Source organism: Salmo salar, chromosome 05 (genome assembly GCF_965601325.2).
Source record: "Salmo salar chromosome 05, fSalSal1, whole genome shotgun sequence".
Taxonomy (NCBI): Eukaryota; Metazoa; Chordata; class Actinopteri; order Salmoniformes; family Salmonidae; genus Salmo; species Salmo salar.
Window position 1 is genome coordinate 30,706,212 of NC_138295.1, and position 19,442 is coordinate 30,725,653.

At 42.7% G+C, this 19,442-nt stretch overlaps 1 protein-coding gene and 1 long non-coding RNA gene across 4 annotated transcripts in view; one reads left to right on the plus strand and one right to left on the minus strand.

Annotated features, from left to right (window-relative positions):
• Nucleotides 1-749: 749 nt before the first annotated feature.
• Nucleotides 750-19,442, plus strand: part of adad1 (adenosine deaminase domain containing 1 (testis-specific)) — a 35,770-nt gene continuing 17,077 nt past the window's right edge. For 2 of the 3 annotated variants that reach the window (XM_014199380.3, XM_014199379.3), the window contains exon 1: nt 893-982. In XM_014199380.3, coding sequence (XP_014054855.2) covers nt 946-982 — 37 coding nt within the window. In that variant the 5' untranslated portion in view covers nt 893-945. Of the gene's footprint in view, nt 983-19,442 lie in introns of all 3 variants that reach the window. The other variant, XM_014199381.3, reaches the window with a different exon arrangement.
• LOC106604593 (uncharacterized) lies at nt 10,867-11,796 on the minus strand. Its single transcript, XR_001328703.3, has 2 exons — nt 11,450-11,796; nt 10,867-11,179 (listed from the first exon to the last, which is right to left on the minus strand). It is a non-coding gene; the product is annotated as an uncharacterized LOC106604593 (long non-coding RNA).

The window sequence follows — 19,442 nt, forward strand, 5'->3', positions numbered from 1 at the left end:
CTGGGTTCCTCCTAATGCAAGACAATGCTAGACCTCATGTGGCTGGAGTGTGTCAGCAGTTCCTGCAAGAGGAAGGCATTGATGCTATGGACTGGCCCGCCCATTCCCCAGACCTGAATCCAATTGAGCACATCTGGGACATCATGTCTCGCTCCATCCACCAATGCCACGTTGCACCACAGACTGTCCAGGAGTTGGCGGATGCTTTAGTCCAGGTCTGGGAGAAGATCCCCCAGGAGACCATCCACCACCTCATCAGGAGCATGCCCAGGCGTTGTAGGGAGGTCATACAGGCACGTGGAGACCACACACACTACTGAGACTCATTTTGACTTGTTTTAAGGACATCACATCAAAGTTGGATCAGCCTGTAGTGTGGTTTTCCACTTTAATTTTGAGTGTGACTCCAAATCCAGACATCCATGGGTTGATAAATTGGATTTCCATTGAATATTTTTGTGTGATTTTGTTGTCAGCACATTCAACTATGTAAAGAAAAAAGTATTTAATAAGATTATTTCTTTCATTCAGATCTAGGATGTGTTGTTTAAGTGTTCCCTTTATTTTTTTGAGCAGTATATATATATATATATATATATATATATTATATATATATATATATATATATATTATTTTTTTCCTCATGCTGATACTACTTAAATTCTAACGCAAATCCCAAGTAAAATATTTGAGAATATGGCCCAAAAATATGTAACGCCTGGCAAATACGTTTAGTGCCCTAATTTGCATTCACCTTGGTTTCGGAATGTTTTGAAACGACACTCAAGAAATAACCTATCAGTGGCCTGCATCCTTTTACATTTGAACTGCATTCATGCAGAATCTGCTGAGTGACTGACCCGCTAGCCGCACTTGACATTCAAGACAGCAGGTAACGTTAGGTGCTGTTTTTTAATTAGCTAGCTGGTTATCAGCTAGTATAAAATGACTATTTTGGAAATGTTTGTCAATAGGTACCTAGGTAAGTAACTATTTAGCTACAGTAGCTATATCCCCACGTGCAATAACTAGCTTCAGACAGTTCTACAAGATGTTAGCTAACTCGCTACATAGTTAACACACACGTTTTAGCTATCAGCAAATTGCATTTTATTTTGACGACGTGCTAGCTAGGTAGATACCGTTTGTAAACGCAGAGACGCAATAATATAACTAACGTTAACTACATGACTAGCTACTTCATACGCCGCGTTTACTTAATGACGGCTGAGATCCGTCACGCGTAAATTCTAGTGATGTGCAGTTCGCGACTATTTTTACTTAGTCGTACAGAGGAAGGTCTAGCCATTATACGAGAGACCCTACTGCAGCCTATAGTCATCATGATTCGTTTTTCTGAGTAACTCGTTCATTTTGTCCATCGTTTGACCTGCTGGCCGCAATGACTGTTATGGAGCGAGATGCCTGCCAAAAGGTTGAACGTACATATCGTTAGGATCATAAGAAATCCATACATAACATTTACATAAATTGTTAGGGTCGAAAGAAAAGCCATGTGTGAAATGTCATTGTTATTTTAGACATACTATTGTTTATGTACTATTGTTTATGTCTATTAATGAATATTTACACGTTCAATTCTTACTTTATGTCTCCCTTAATTTGGTTACAGATGTTTTTTTTAAATTTTAAATACAAACTTTTGTCAGTATTGTGGCATCTGCAAAGGACATGAACGAATGTAGCTATTCGAAGTTAGCTAGTCAATCAACTCTAGTCCAGATGTTAGTTGCTTTGCAGCTTCTGGCTTTTCATTTCCAAAATAGCTTGTTTTAGAACTGCATTCAATAACGATGTTACACCGGTAGATGGCTTAGTATAGGCTTGGGCCATCAGTAAATTACTTATGTGAGAGTGATAAAGAAAGTAAATATGATTTAAGCAAGGCCAATTCTGCTCTTTAAATATGTCATGCTGTTGTGTTTAATGGCCATATAATTGCATAATTTATTTTTTATAGCTGCCGGGGCTACTGTGGTGATCATGTAACCTAATAAATCATACTTTTTCCAGTATTTGGGAGTATAGATGGTAGGCCTTATATTAGGCATTTTGACTGTTGTATTAGTGTATTCCACTCTGTATGTCAGCTTGTTATAGCCATTTGCGTTGCACAACCGCATCACGCAAAGGCTAAATCCATATAAATAAATTAGACAAAACAAAGTTATTGATTAAGTCTTGGCTATAACCTGTCCTGAGCAAAATAGCCAAGGGGTCAGAAATGGACAAGGCTATCTATAGCCTATTCTTATTTCTAGATCTGTTTTCCGTCTCAACCACTGTACGTGCTTCAACTATTTTTGTTTAACATTTATTTAGAGGCTATATTTAGAGGCCTGTGAGCTAGGGTCTCATTTTAAAGGGAGCCCTATAATGAAAACAGTTATACAACACAAATAGAGTTGTAAAATTATTCAGTGAGTTACCAGTACCCTAAATTACAATGCCTACAAGTTGAAGGCCTATTTTTTATTTATTTGGATAGGCCTAATTAAACATTTAATTATTAAAGTGATAGGCTAAAGAACTTTGTAGAATTGAGATAATTTTGAATACACACATGGATAAGACTGTTCTATTCTCTTTGATTTACTTTATTTTGCAACTCAGACAACTGACAGACTAGATGACATACTGACTGAATAGATGACATACTGACTGAACTGAATGAAGGATGAATGAAATGTTCAAATATGTTGGAATGATGAGTTGCACGTATCATGCATGCTCTGCACTTTATTTGGCTAGTAAGCAAATAGGCCTACATTAGGGTATAATGACTGACTGCATGCCTCCAGAAGGGCATCTTCTGAGGCTGAGGGGTGCTTTTCCGAAGGCGCGTGGTGCTGCATGGAGATCACAAGCTCTTCAGCTGGGCAGCGGTGTCGCGATGGAGGGAATAACCTATATGGAGACTACCTAAGACCACTGCAACAGTTATTGTAAAGTGTGGGAATAAGCTTATGCCAGACTTAGCCTACGTTTAACCTCTCCCTTGTTCCTTTCAATGTCCATATGTTCATGATGTTCATGTTCATGTCACCCAGAGATACAGTGGGGGGAAAAAGTATTTGATCCCCTGCTGATTTTGTACGTTTGCCCACTGACAAAGAAAGGATCAGTCTATAATTTTAATGGTAGGTTTATTTGAACAGTGAGAGACAGAATAACAACACAAATATCCAGAAAAACGCATGTCAAAAATGTTATAAATTGATTTGCATTTTAATGAGAGAAATAAGTATTTCACCCCCTCTCAATCAGAAAGATTTCTGGCTCCCAGGTCTCTTTTATACAGGTAACGAGCTGAGATTAGGAGCACACTCTTAAAGGGAGTGCTGCTAACCGCAGCTTGTTACCTGTATAAAAGACACCTGTCCACAGAAGCAATCAATCAATCAGATTCCAAACTCTCCACCATGGCCAAGACCAAAGAGCTCTCCAAGGATGTCAGGGACAAGATTGTAGACCTACACAAGGCTGGAATGGGCTACAAGACCATCGCCAAGCAGCTTGGTGAGAAGGTGACAACATTTGGTGCGATTATTCGCAAATGGAAGAAACACAAAAGAACTGTCAATCTCCCTCGGCTTGGGGCTCCATGCAAGATCTCACCTCGTGGAGTTGCAATGATCATGAGAACGGTGAGGAATCAGCCCAGAACTACACGGGAGGATCTTGTCAATGATCTCAAGGCAGCTGGGACCATAGTCACCAAGAAAACAATTGGTAACACACTACGCCGTGAAGGACTGAAATCCTGCAGCGCCCACAAGGTCCCCCTGCTCAATAATACATATACAGGCCCGTCTGAAGTCTGCCAATGAACATCTGAATGACTCAGAGAACAACTGGTGAAAGTGTTGTGGTCAGATGAGACCAGAATGAAGCTCTTTGACATCAACTCAACTCACCGTGTTTGGAGGAGGAGGAATGCTGCCTATGACCCCAAGAACACCATCTCCACCGTCAAACATGGAGGTGGAAACATTATGCTTTGGGGGTATTTTTCTGCTAAGGGGACAGGACAACTTCACCGCATCAAAGGGACGATGGACGGGGCCATGTACCGTCAAGTCTTGGGTGAGAACCTCCTTCCCTCAACCAGGGCATTGAAAATGGGTCGTGGATGGGTATTCCAGCATGACAATGACCCAAAAGCACACGGCCAAGGCAACAAAGGAGTGGCTCAAGAAGAAGCACATTAAGGTCCTGGAGTGGCCTAGCCAGTCTCCAGACCTTAATCCCATAGAAAATCTGTGGAGGGAGCTGAAGGTTCGAGTTGCCAAACTTCAGCCTCGAAACCTTAATGACTTGGAGAAGATCTGCAAAGAGGAGTGGGACAAAATCCCTCCTGAGATGTGTGCAAACCTGGTGGCCAACTACAAGAAACGTCTGACCTCTGTGATTGCCAACAACGGTCTTGCCACCAAGTACTAAGTCATGTTTTGCAGAGGGGTCAAATACTTATTTCCCTCATTAAAATGCAAATCATTTTATAACATTTTTGACATGCGTTTTTCTGGATTTTTTTGTTGTTATTCTGTCTCTCACTGTTCAAATAAACCTACTATTAAAATTATAGACTGATCATTTCTTTGTAAGTGGGCAAACGTACAAAATCAGCAGGGGATCAAATACTTTTTCCCCCCACGGTATGCCTATGCTGTAGAGATACACCTAGCGGACTGAAACTTCACTGTTGTAGGCATAATACAGCTAGTGCTGTCTAGACTTGCGCTGGGAAACAAATCCATGACATTAGCTACCTAAATGTGTAGTAAACTCAACTGAGGAGTAATGGAGGCTTTTAACTTGAAAACGTGCAGGATACCTCTTTCCGGTTTCCCTGACTTCAGTTTTTTTTATACTGTGTTATGCTTTAGTGATGGGCATTCCATCTCTTTTCAGTGAGCCGGCTCGTTCGGCTCAGCTCACCAAAAAGAGCCGGCTCCTTTGGCTCCCAAACGGCTCTTTAAAAAAAAATATATGTTTTGTATTTTTTCAAGTCAAACAGTTTGCTATAGTTTGACTATGATTGGTGTTAAAACAATTCTAATTAAATGAAATCATACTCTACCTTAACCACAATGTATTTAAAAATGCATTGGTTTGTTATGAAAAAGAATGCTATTAAACATTTGCATTTAAAGTATAACTTTTTTAATGTATATCAACAAAGTGCATATAAATGTAACAATTCAAAACGAATAGAATCTGAACAGCATAATAGAATATTGCACCATATCAAAGAAAAATAAATAACAATTTGCAAAACTGCAGCATCCCACTTAAAACATTAAACTGGTCCCTCTTTTCTCTCTCTTCTTTATTGTCATGTTATAACCAGCAGCACACAGTAATACTGACCATGTTTTGCTGACCACAGAAATGCAAGCTGCCTCACTTTAGAGGGGCTGATGCGGTTTCTTCTCTCAGTAATTATTTGTCCCGTTTTCGAGAAGACCCTCTGAGGGAATGGATTTGGCAACTATACAGAGTCTCCCTGTCGTGACATTAGTAAGCCGTGGGTAGACAGAGGCCTTGTTCTACCACCAGCTCAGAGGATCTGCAGATCTTTGGAGGAGGGGCTCCTCCTATTCGGATCGGACCTCCATTATGGCTGCTGAGGGATTCCTTCGTGCTGCATCCCCGGTTGCTCTCTCGTCAAACAGCAGACGTTTGTGGCACTACTGCTGGTGCTTCTGCTCCATCTGATCCCTCTTCTTCCTGTTGCCCTGGTGCCTGAGCCAGCTGACTGCTGGGGCTGTCCCTCCCTGCTGCAGAGGTTATTCTTTGAAGAGCCTCATCAATCCCTCTGGCATCACTGAAGGCTAAATTCTTAAACCTGGGGTCAAGTGCAGCGATTTCTGATAGCACGTGATTGATTATATTCCATTCTGTGGAACTTTCTGTACATTGATGAACATAGGGCGTTCCATCAACTCTGTCACATGTCCTGTGGTTACTTTGCTTCCCTCTGGCGGTTGGCTGTGATTCGCTGCAGACCCTTACACAGGAGTATCATTTTTGAGGCTGTCACATAGCTGAAAAAAGTGAACAGTAACTTATTAGTTCATGTTTTGTCTACTGATACTACTGCTCATTTACATATATAATACAGGATTAAATAATGATGTAGTAATAACTGCTTACCGTACCTCTCTCCACTGATCACCACAGTGACCTGCTCAAAGGGTTCCAGGACTCTGCACACCTCCACCACCACCTCCCATTCCTCTTGGCTCAGAGCATCAACAGGTGCATTGACAAGGGTAAAGATGATGGCATCCTTTGACTCAAGAAACCGCTTCAACATAAAAAATGTTGAATTCCACCTTGTATTGCAGTCTTGTTTAGGCCCATCTGGCATTGTGTAGACTTTAGTTTTTCAGCACCAACTGTGCTCCTGTGGAAGTATTCCACAGCTGCTTTCACAGCTGCTTTCACTTTGTCCAGCTAGACTTTGAAAAATCTTCAATGAAGTGACATGTAACCAACATGTGGTTACCCTTGATGTCCAGCAGTCTGTGGTAAGGCAAACTGCAGTAGCTTTCTGGACTCTTTCCCGCACTGAAGCCTGTGTGCTCTCGTACAGTTGTGGAATAAGTGATTTTGAAAGGGTTTTCCTGCTTGGAATTGTGTACATGGGATTTAGACTATTGCTATAATTTCTAAAACTTTTGTCCTTCACGATTGAAAATGGCTGGAAATTGGTGGCAATCATTTTAGCCAATTCAATATCAATTTGGCCTTGTTTTGCTACAGACATAGACTTTGGCATAAACTGGTCCATAGAAGACTGCGTTGCTGTGGGTCGCGGAGTAGGCCTACTTGACTGAGTGGATACATCTCCACATGTGGAGGTACAGGCTCCACCGCTATCACTAGCAGGCCGCTAGTTTCTCGAAGCTCCGCTACAGCTAGCTTCACAGTTGGGTGCACAGTTCGCATATGCCGTTGTAGGTTGTACGTAGAACCGGCTTTATATGAGATTTTGTTTTGGCAAATTCAACACTGTGCTCTAGCATTGTCTACATTATTAAAATGCATCCAAATGCTACTGTGCTTCCAACTCATTTTCCAGCTGTTGTTTTCACAGCTGTCCTTCCTCGCTCTCCTCGGCTGCTAAGTGTGTGACTGAGTGAGTTGGCTCGGCCCTCCCTCACGCATCTTTGGTTCATTAGTTGACACTGCGTGTCTGATTGACAGGAACAACAGGTGAGGCTGTTAGTCTGAGCAGACAGTCAGAATGAATGTGTGCGCTTGAGCATGTAGGCCTATATTTTATTTATTTTTTCGTTCTTTGAATTAGTTAATTCTATTAATTTAAATCTTAATTTTTTAAGAAATAGATTTGTCTCTTCTGATATGCGTGCCGGCTCCCAACGTTCACCTACAAGAGCCAGCTCTTAGAGCGGACTCGTTCGCGAACGACCCATCACTCCTCACTTGCTGTATGGTGTACTTTTTTGTTGTTGTTTTGTTGGTGAGATGAAACTGCCAAAACTCTGAAAGGTATTATTGTGCGTCATTGGTTCCTTCATGAACACCCCCCACTCAAACATCCCATTGGCCCTTTGAGTCAAAAGGGAAATAAAAGTATTTTGAGTTGTTTCACTCCCGACTGCGGAACAGAACACCTGCGCTCACCATCATTAACCTGTTGGGGCTAGGGGGCAGTATTTTCACGGCTGGATAAAAAAACGTACCCGATTTAATCTGGTTACTAATCCTACCCAGTAACTAGAATATGCATATACTTATTATATATGGATAGAAAACACCCTAAAGTTTCTAAAACTGTTTGAATGGTGTCTGTGAGTATAACAGAACTCATTTGGCAGGCAAAACCCTGAGACATTTTCTGACAGGAAGTGGATACCTGATGTGTTGAATTACCTTTAAGCCTATGCCATTGAAACACACAGGGGCTGATTAATGTTTTGGCACTTCCTATTGCTTCCACTAGATGTCACCAGCCTTTACAAAGTGTTTTGAGTCTTATACTATGAGATCTGACCGAACAAGAGCCTTGGAACGGTGATGGCCGATTAGACTCTGGCGCGCGAGGTCATGTTGGGTACCCTCGTTCCAATACGTTTTAAAAGAGAATGCATTCGTCCACCTTGAATATTATTCATGTTCTGGTTAAAAAAGGCACTAATGATTTATGCTATACAACGTTTGACATGTTTGAACGAACGTAAATATATTTTTTCCCCTCGTTCATGAAGTGAAGTCCGGCGGGCTTAGATCATGTGCTAACAACACGGAGCTTTTTGGACATAAATGATGAGCTTTTTTGAACAAAACTACATTCGTTATGGACCTGGGATTCCTGGAAGTGACATCTGATGAAGAGAATCAAAGGTAATGGATTATTTACATAGTATTTTCGATTTTAGATCTCTCCAACATGGCCGTTTGTCTGTATTGCAAAGCGTATTTTTCTGGGCGCAGTGCTCAGATTATTGCAAAGTGTGATTTCCCAGTAAGGTTATTTTTAAATCTGGCAAGTCGATTGCGTTCAAGAGATGTAAATCTATAATTCTTTAAATGACAATATAATATTTTACCAATGTTTTCTAATTTTAATTATTTAATTTGTGGTGCTGACTTGACTGCCGGTTATTGAAGGGAAACGATTTCCTGAACATCAACGCCATAGTAAAACGCTGTTGTTGGATATAAATATGAACTTGATAGAACTAAAAATGCATGCATTGTCTAACATAATGTCCTAGGAGTGTCATCTGATGGAGATTGTCAAAGGTTAGTGCATCATTTTAGCTGGTTTTATGGTTTTGGTGACGCCTGTCTTTGAATTGACAAAACATTACACACAGCTATTGTCAATGTACTCTCCTATCATAATCTAACTTTATGCTTTCGCCGTAAAACCTTTTTGAAATCGGACAACGTGGTTAGATTAAGGAGATGTTTATCTTTCAAAGGGTGTAAGATAGTTGTATGTTTGAAAAATTTGAATTTTGACATTTATTTGGTTTCAAATTTGCCGCTCTTGAAATGCACCTGCTGTTGATAGGGTGCACCACGGGTGGCACGCTAGCGTCCCACATAGCCCCAAGAGGTTTAACAGAACTGCGGAAAACGGTCCCCAAAGAACACTGTCTACCGGTCGCCTCCCACTAGTACAGCAGGCGGGAGGCTGCAACGACACCGTGTGCTAACTAGCTAGCTAGCTACACTGTGTGATAGCTTGCTAGTTAGCTAGCTAGCACACCGTGTCGCCCCCGCCTGCTGTGTACCGGAAAAAACCATGCCCGACAGGCAGGGGCAAAGGACACTGTCTACTGGTGTTGCCACCGCCTACCGCTAACTACTCAGGCGCACAGGAGGCGGGGGGGGCCAACGCTGTGTGCTAGTTAGATAGCTAGCACACGGTGTGGCTCCCGCCTGCTGTGTACCGGAGGCCTCCTTAGGACTAGGTGGCACACACTGTCTTTCGCTCGCACCTGCTGAACATCTGCCCTCACCGTTATTAACAGAACTGGAGGGAAACCGTGCCAGACAGGCGGGGGCGATGGACACTACCGGTGTGTAATAGATCATGCTGCAGGCAGCAATAACAGCATGGAGAAGGAAAAAGACATGTTTGCACGATGAAATGTAATGAATTTATTATTGAATGGTGTGATGGAGACTAGAGGTCGACCGATTAATTAGGGCCGATTCCTGTTTTCATAACAATAGGTAATCGGCATTGTTGGACACTGATCATGGCCGTTTTCATTGCACTCCACGAGGAGACTGCGTGGCAGGCTGACTACCTGTTATGCGAGTGCAGCAAGGAGCCAAAGTAAGGTGCTAGCTAGCATTAAACGTATCTTAGAAAAAACAATCAGTCTGAGCATAATCACTAGTTAATTACACATGGTTGATGATATTACTAGTTTATCTAGTGTCGTGACGTTGTATTAGTTCATGTGACGACTGTTGCTCATCGAATGATTAACGGTTTATAATTGCGTGATTAAATGAATCAAGCAATTGAATCCTACAGACGAAGAACCATATATGTGACAATTTTTCCATTTTAAGATAATCAGTTATTTTTATATTATTCATTGTGTGTACCACATTGGGTGTTTTATGGTTGACAAATAATTCACCATACTCATATCTTCCAACAACAATTGATATTTTTTTGTTATTTCAAAAAATACTTTTTTTATTGCCGTTTTAATTTTTAGAATGTGGAAGAACAGTATATCTCCAGTGATGATTTCAGTTTGTGGAAGAACAGTATATGTGACATTTTGCATGACACTTGTAAGATGTCCTTTTTTAATACCTGATATGATGTTTTAAGTACTTTCAAGTACAGATGCCCTTCATGTAAATAACTTAAATGCAATATGTAGTTAATTCATTTAATGGAGGTTCATTTAAAGGTGGTCTATCAACTTTAGCACCGATGACTTTTCTTAAAAGTTGAGTCATGAAATCTTAGTCTCATTTAAAATGAAGCCCTCGATGTGAACATACCATAGAATAACTACAAAAATAGAATACAATTAAATTAATTCAATCAAAAGAATTACAACTTGTACATATCAAATATGGATCAATGTGATGTGCCAATATGCATGTCCATTATGCAGGTCCCTAAGGTCAATATTACAAAACGTTCAGAAAACCATTCTCTTTGCGTTTAACACTATGATCTGCAATTAAGTTTTGAATTGCGTTAAACCCATGCTAAAGGCAAGAAACGTCCTTCTGTACTGAGGTGACAGCAGTAAATAAGTATTAACTGCTTAGAGTTGATGCTAAATGTGGTGACAGAGATGTATATTGTAATGAATAAAAAAAGGGAATCATTAGGATATTTTATTGTTAGAACAACATGTTGCATGTTGATGGGATGTTAGTAAACTATTCTCTGTGCAATACATGTGACTTTTAACCACCTCACTGAAGTGATCTGTAGTCCAGCTGGTCGCTTGAGAACAGAATCTGGGAGGTGACTGAAGTCTTCACATTGCATCCTCATCACCTTGAATGGTTTTGCTGGTTGTGCTTGTTGTTTCTCGTATGGGACAGTGTAGAAACTGTTGAACAGATGCAGCTTGCGCTCATCAATCAACTTTCCACAATCCTTTCTGCACGTCGTGGAACACGCTCTTCCCTGCAGGATACAGTGTAACGTTACATATAACTAGCTAGCTACTGTAGCCATGTCGAATCAGCCGGTGGATGGACAAAAAGTAGCTAGCTATGTTTCTTCTATAATCTAGCAATAACATTTGTAACGATAATGTATAAGTTAGTAGCCAACGAACTTTAGCTAATATGTTTTCTCTATAGTTACAAATTAGACAACCCAGAACATACATGTTAGTTACTGTACTCTATAGCTAGCTAGCTTGATTGTTTGATATACGGTTCTTCCACATACCTCTTTTGGACAGCTTTTCCCAGTTTTTTCTTGACCCTTACGATTTGTATAGGGTTTTCCCGCATCCCGTAAGGTCTTCCTTTGCCTGTCTTTCCATTCTTTTAGTTTTGTTTTACGTTTCTTTCCCACATTTCGGTGATTTTCATCAGCAACAGAAAAGTTGTGCGCTTGTCCGTCCATTCTGAGTGGTGCACATAAACGGTTATTCCACGAGAGCCTATCTTTAAATTTAAACATATTGTTAATTAGCGCGTGGAAAGCTTGTGAAACCGGTTCACTATAGAAAAAGGGTGTCCAATAATGATTTTTCATGTATATCTCGTTTTTTTGAAAAATGTCACATATACGGTTCTTCGTCTGTAGGATTCAATTATTAACTCATTAACCTGGGGCACCATGGGAAAATTCATTTTATTGAGTTTCTATTTCCCAAATTAATTCAAAGAATATCAGAATATCGATTTTACAACAGTCGCTAATTAATCAATTTCGTCTACAGTCTCATTCTGAATGTCGCATAATCCGGGAATCTGCACGGACCCGGGTCCCACCAATGAGTTCGTACCACACCAATCTTAGTTGATTATTCATTTACTAGAAAGCTAAAATGATGATAAAAGATACACATACACAAAACGCAGTCTAGGCTATTGATTAGGACTTAGTATAACGGGCCAAGACACTATGGCCCGTGATACCCAAAATGGGGATTTAAAAGAGAGAGAAAAAGAAAGTACACGAGAGAAATATATATTTGGGTGCATTCGTCAACTATGCTTATTTTAACCCTAGCCTTGCCCCGAACAGCCGCTCTTATGGGTCAGAATATAATGATGTAATTACGTGTTGGAGGTCTCAGATGGGAAGCTCCGCGTGGGTCGTTGAGGCTTCTCAATGACGCACTTCTCCGGCGCAACTCTCTGGTTGTCCTCACGATGTCAGTGTTCTTTTGGCTTAGTGGTCTAATTCCTTGCTCTGATAGGGGTCGTCTGAGGACAGACAGCTCTGTAGCTCAGAGCTCACAGCGTAGGAATGAAACAGCGTAGATACCACGATTCGATTGGGAGTGTAGGCCAGGTGTTCCGGCTTGAGTTCACCTGCTTAGACACGGCTCCTCATCCATAGCATGGGTAGAAATATATTTCTTTGTCTTTTTGGGGTTCGTTGACTTTTTAGACCTCTGTTGCAGCTTGGGTCACTTAGTCTCCTCTGTTCATTCTTAACCCCCATGTCTTATACCCTTGGGTCAGAAGTGGGCGTAACTGCCTTTAGGGCAATTCTCTGGGCGTACCAAGTTAAGAGGCAAGGTCTAGATTTTACTCAAATCCAATTTTAGACAACTAACTTCACATTTCATCTTTACCAAAACATTCTCTTTTGATTTGGACATTTTCCACACAACGTACAGGCATATACTGGGAAAACTCTTAAAGTTACAATGTTTTCGTAATAACCTCATCTATTAACCTTTAATAACAACACAAAAATTACATACATTTTCATATTCCATCTATCGTCATGACCACCATTGTGGCTGACGGAAACCATTGTTCCAAAGTCCCTTTATTGCATGTTTAATGTTCTGAGGCTGGTTTTCCATAGTGAGAGGACAAAGGAATTTTGTCTGTGGCCTAAGATTTATCAGGGGCGTGAGGGGTCATAAAACCCCCACATCTTCAGACCCCTAGATCTCTCCTCCTCTGTTGGGGGTGAGAGATACTCTGTAGGTTTGTGGTCTCCTGTAACCTGACCTGAGCAGGACAGTCATGACAGTCCCCCTCTGGTAGGTTCAACTTGGAAGGATTCTGCATGTTGCAACCCACCATAAGAATGTCCTGGTTTGTGGATCATCATAGCAGTCCCACCCCCGTGGTGGTTCACCCCGGTAGGATTTATGCAAGCTGCGGATCACCACCAGAATGGACCTGGGAGATCTGGCATTGGCTCTGTGTTCCGGCCCGTTGTCCGGTTATCCCGGCTAGTGCACCTAGGCAGTAACTTGGCAGGCGTTAATAACGCACAACACTCAGGCAATACATCATTACATTTCCTCCCCAAACGAGTGGCGTTTTGGCTCTACTGCTTCCTAAGTGTCAAAGGAAATGAAACGAAAAATTGGAATAGAAACATGAAAGTATACAAAATGTGTCTACCACACCTTAATCATCTAATATGGACTATGTTCTATATATGTCCAAGGTCTTGGCTATATGACTCTATCATGGCATTGTCTCTAATGTCATGTCTAGGGTGATCCTACTTGCAGGTGGGTAGTTAAGGCACTTGGAAAAACTTGGCCCCTGAAGGCCAAAGCTTACATTGGGGACATTACTGGACTGACCTAGCGAGTTCGGGAGAGGAGGCTGGGACTGGGCCCCCTGAAGGGGTTTCAGGATCTATTGCCAACTTTCCAAAAATCGGGATCGCTTCCGTCCCACGAGTGATCCTAGTATAAGACCTCATTGGGTCTTCCATTGCACGTGTGCGCCTGTGTACGTAGTTGGTGCACACGCCAAGGGAAATAAGACCAAGGATCATGGTAACAGTCAGGATACTGTCCTGCACCGTCCAAGAGCGGGCGATCTTTTGGTCTGTAGTCAGTCGGGTCGACTAAAAGTGCCTCATCCAGTACGCTAAGATCAACAGTCATGGGTCCCTCGTACTGGATTTGGTATTGAATGTCTTGTGGTAACTCAAGGGAACGTTTAGCAAAAGCGTCTGGCATTTCAATCTCTGTGTCTATCCTGTCGTCGGGAAGTTGGTATAGAGCGAGGTCGTCTATGTGAATAATCGCCCCCTCTGGTATCTTAACAAAAACAGTTTGGTTGGGGTGGTTCAATTGGGTGATGGAGTCATGGCGTTCGTAAGTCATAGTGGCGGACGTGAACGGTGTCTTGACCAACCATCGGTTCCCTACCACCTCCACTTGTGTGGTGGTGGCCCCATCTCTGGCTGTTAGTTTGGCTCTACAGCGTTCTTCGCTGGTGATAGCTTTAATACCACAAAGACGCTCAGTGTTACCCCTGACAAACGGTTTGCTAGGACAGAGGTAGTGGACATCTTTGATTAGAGTACACATTAGCAGGTTAGGGGTGAGATAGAAATCTGGGTTGTTTTCCTGGTAAGCCACAACTGGGGGCGTGGCAATCTTTACGTGGGTACAGTCGCACCAAAATCCTACATTGAAAACGGTTCTCAATCTATAGATATTCTCCAGTTCAACAACCGGCAGCGTCAGTAGAAAACCCACTTCATTACAATCAACATCAACGTGTATTGGGATGGCCGACCCCAGACTATAGGCCAAATGTGACTGTAACGGCCTTATCGTGGTTGAAGTAGCTGAGGTCAATATGTCGTGCACCATTGAGAGGGGCACTAGATATGAGGGGATTCTATTCATGGCCAAGTGGTCCATAGAAGAGCTAACTTCACAGAGAAAATCCTCCAGTAACAATCGAACCAATTGGACATGGGCATAGTCATGGTTCATGACCTCTGCTAGCTTTCCTACAGACAGGATAGGTTTGTTCAGGAGAGTAGCGTGTGTGTTGACCACCAGAATAGTGTCCTGGAGAGACTTTCCCACATGTTGCAACCTGAGGGCCTGTGCCTTCATCTGCTGCTGGATAAGTGGCTTCTCTTCAGTAATCTCCCTGTCACGTCCTGACCCTTGTAAGATGTCATTTTCTATAGTAGAGTAGGTCAGGGCGTGACGGGGTGTTTTGGGTGTTTTTCTATTTCTATATTTTTTTGGGGGGTTGATCTCCAATTGGAGGCAGCTGGTCCTCGTTGCCTCTAATTGGATATCATATTTAAAAAATAAAAAAAATTATATTGTGTTGGTGGGTAGTTGTTTTCCGTTTTGTCAAGTGTACCTGACGGAACTGTTGGCTGTCGTTTTGTTGTTTTTGTTTAAGTGTCTTCGTTAAAGTCAAGAAATGAGCACTCTACACGCTGCGCCTTGGTCCCCTTTAGACGACCCACGTTACACTCCCTAACATTCCTCTTGACTGTGGCTAGACTGACTGCGTTGACGGCAGTGGTACCTAGGGCAAATAGTGACCCTACGGCTGCCCCTATCGATAGTAGCGCCCCGACGAATCGTTTTTCTCGGCTCGGCTAGTTCTGACTGGGTTACTGTGAACTTTTGGAGTTGGGCCAACATATGGGCAGTGTCTAGCTGGGCGTGCTTAATTGCCTGGCTGGTCCAGTCAGCCCCGGCCCAACTCAAATGCGCCGCAGGTGGAATGTGTTGGCGGTACACATTCTCTGCATCTAGGCGGACATATACCCTCTGCGTGTGTACTCTGCAGTTAGTTATGAGGAGTCCTGGATCGTCGCGGAAAACAATTCCCGTAGGGGGTCCGTTCCTGATTACGTCTGCTGGGTTGGTTTTGACCAGGGCGCAGTGTCATGATTATCCAAAGGAACTCCATCCTACAGAAACGCATAATCAGAGATTGTTGGATTATTTCAGTTATTTGTATTTTTAAACAAATGTTTTGACAACTATTTTTCTGGTTTTCTTATTTTGAAACAGTACAGCGCAGGATGATATCAATAGTGACAACAGATGTATATCTGGTAGCTGGGAAGAGAATAAAAGATGTTAGGTGCAACGTACTGATCTCCTGGAAGGGATCAGCTGAGGGTACTTAAGAATTTTCTTAACCTGTTAGGGCTAGGGGGCAGTATTGACACGGCTGGATAAAAAACGTACCCGATTTAATCTGGTTACTACTCCTGCCCAGTAACTAGAATATGCATATAATTATTGGCTTTGGATAGAAAACACCCTAAAGTTTCTAAAACTGTTTGAATGGTGTCTGTGAGTATAACAGAACTCAAATGGCAGGTCAAAACCTGAGAAGATTCTGTACAGGAAGTACCCTGTCTGACCATTTCTTGAACTTCTTTGCCATCTCTATCCATTACAAAGGATCTCTGCTATAACATGACACTTCCTACGGCTCACATGGTCTCTCAGAAGGTGTCAAAAAGCTGAATCGTGGCTTTGCAGGCTCTGGCTGAAACAAAGTAGCGCGTTTGGGTAGTGGCTGGTTACAGTACTGTGAGACTCAGGCTCGTGCCCGCGTCGACCGAAAGCTTTCTTTTCCTTTGTCTGTTTACCTAAAAGGATATTCCCAGTCGGAATATTATCGCTTTTTTACGAGAAAAATGGCATAAAAATTGATTTTAAACAACGGTTGACATGCTTCGAAGTACGGTAATGGAATATTTAGATTTTTTTTGTCACGAATTGCGCCATGCGCACAACCCTTATTTACCATTCGGATAGTGTCTGGAACGCACGAACAAAACGCCGCTATTCGGATATAACGATGGATTATTTTGGACCAAACCAACATTTGTTTCTGAAGTAGAAGACCTGGGAGTGCATTCTGACGAAGACAACAAAAGGTAATCAAACTTTTGTAATAGTAAATCTGATTTTGGTGAAGGCTAAACTTGCCGGGTGTCTAAATAGCTAGCCCGTGATGGCTGGGCTATGTACTTACAATATTGCAAAATGTGCTTTCACCAAAAAGCTATTTTAAAATCGGACATATCGAGTGCATAGAGGAGTTCTGTATCTATAATTCTTAAAATAATTGTTATGCTTTTTGTGAACGTTTATCGTGAGTAATTTAGTAAATTGTTAGTAAATTCCCCGGAAGTTCTAGTTCTGAACGTCACATGCCAATGTAAAAAGCTGGTTTTTGATATAAATATGAACTTGATTGAACAAAACATGCATGTATTGTATAACATAATGTCCTAGGGTTGTCATCTGATGAAGATCATCAAAGGTTAGTGCTGCATTTAGCTGTGGTTTGGGTTTTTGTGACATTATATGCTAGCTTGAAAAATGGCTGTCTGATTATTTCTGGCTGGGTACTCTGCTGACATAATCTAATGTTTTGCTTTCGTTGTAAAGCCTTTTTGAAATCGGACAGTGTGGTTAGATTAACGAGAGTCTTGTCTTTAAATAGCTGTAAAATAGTCATATGTTTGAGAAATTGAAGTAATAGCATTTCTAAGGTATTTGAAAATCGCGCCACTGGATTAGACTGGCTGTTGCGTAGGTGGGACGAATTCGTCCCGCCTAGCCCAGAGAGATTAAAATCCTAGCAAACCAGAGGTACTATCTATTCGGTGCTGGCTAGCACCCCTTCTATTCCCATGGGGGGAGTGTACAACTTGATTTGGTTCCGGTGGACCCACTTCAATGTGGCGTTTTGTCGACCTTTGCTGATTTTGATCTGGTAAGCTACAGGGGATAGCTTCACCATAATCTCGTGTGGCCCCGTCCAGTGGGGCAGGAACTTTGTGCGACGCCCGCGGGTTTGGTGTATATGTAGTACCACACCTTTTCCCCGACCTCGAACACCTGGTGTGAGGCTTTTTTGTCGTAATGGGTCTTGTCACCTTCTGCACTTCTTTCCAACTGTCCTTGAGCATACGCAAAGGTAGTCTGGAGATGGTTCCGCAAGTCGGTCACGTATTGATGAGCCGTGTAGGCGGTGGCTGCGGTGACATCTCCCGGTTGGTACAGGAGATGCAGTGGAAGTGTCATTTGCCGGCCCGTCATCATCTCGAAGGGTGTTATTCCCGTAGACCTGTTGCGTGTGGCTCTGATCACCATCAGTACCAATGGGAGTTTGAGGTCCCAATCTTTGTGGTTGGCTGCCACATATTTCCTCAAGATTCTGATGATTGTTTGGTTGCTCCTTTCTACCCTCCCCGAGCTCCTAGGGTGGTATGCGATGTGGAGTTTAGCTTTGACTCCCAGAAGCCTCCACAGTTTGGTCATTGCAGTTTCCGAAAAGTGGGTTCCTCTGTCGCTGTCCACGGTTTCTCCTGGCAGGTCGAAACGACTGAAAACGTGGTTTAGCAAAAGAACGGCCGTGGTTTCCGCTGTGTCATTGGTCGCCGGCAGGCACTCCACCCACTTTGTGAATGCGCAAGTCACTGTGAGGCGATACTTGTTGCCTCTGGCCAACCTGGCAACTGGGCCGACCCAGTCGATCTGGATAGAGCTCCAGGGGTAAGACACACCCTTGCGTTGCAGGGGTGCTCTGTGAAGTGGCTTGGAGGGTTGAAACTGGCAGCAAACTAGACACCCCCTCACGTATTGTGCCACGTCTTGTTCCATGTGAGGCCAGTAGGCCACCTGTCGCAATGTTTCACATGTAGCCTTGACCCCCCCTATGGCCTCCACATGGCTCGTCGTGGGCATGGGCTATCATTATCCCCCTCTGTGTTCTAGGAACCACCCACCTTCGAGCGGTGTCGGTTTCTGAAACATACACCAGTAGGTCATCTACAAGTGTGAGGTGCTGTTTAGATGCGTACAGTGAACGCAAGTCGTGTGAACCTGCCAAAGCCAGTTCGGACACTGGGTGGTTGACAGGATCCGACAGCAACGCCATCAAAGTGGCGAGGGACTCATCTTGGTGTTGCATTGCTACCAGGTCATCATTCAGGAATGAATGCGTTAGCAACACATTATGTTTGTGCGAAGACGTTTTCCGTGGTGCTACATGGCCACGCGTTACCGTAGACACCATAGCTTCCTCAGTGTTTTTTTTTCGTTCCAAACATCAAACACCCAAGGGGTGCCGTGAATTTCGCCATGCTGTCGGCATGGTCGTTGCCAAGTTTGTCACGACCAGGTGATTTGGAGTGTCCCTTGACTTTTTTCCAATACACCTGTATGTCGTGTTTGGTGATGAGGTCATCACAAGCTAGAATGAGCTCTTTGTTTTTCACCTCTTTACCACTTGAAGTAGTCATGTGCTTTTGTTCCCAAAACGGCAAGTGGCATAAGAAGGTGAGTCTCGCGTAGTTTGAGTCGGTGCATATCGCCAGTTCTGACAATTCGTGTTTCACCGCCGTTTGCGGGGTGATCAGCACGCCAGCCACTTCTGCAAACTGGCTGGTCTTGTTGCCAAGCTGAAATTGAAGTGGTTTGCACAGAATGTCGTTG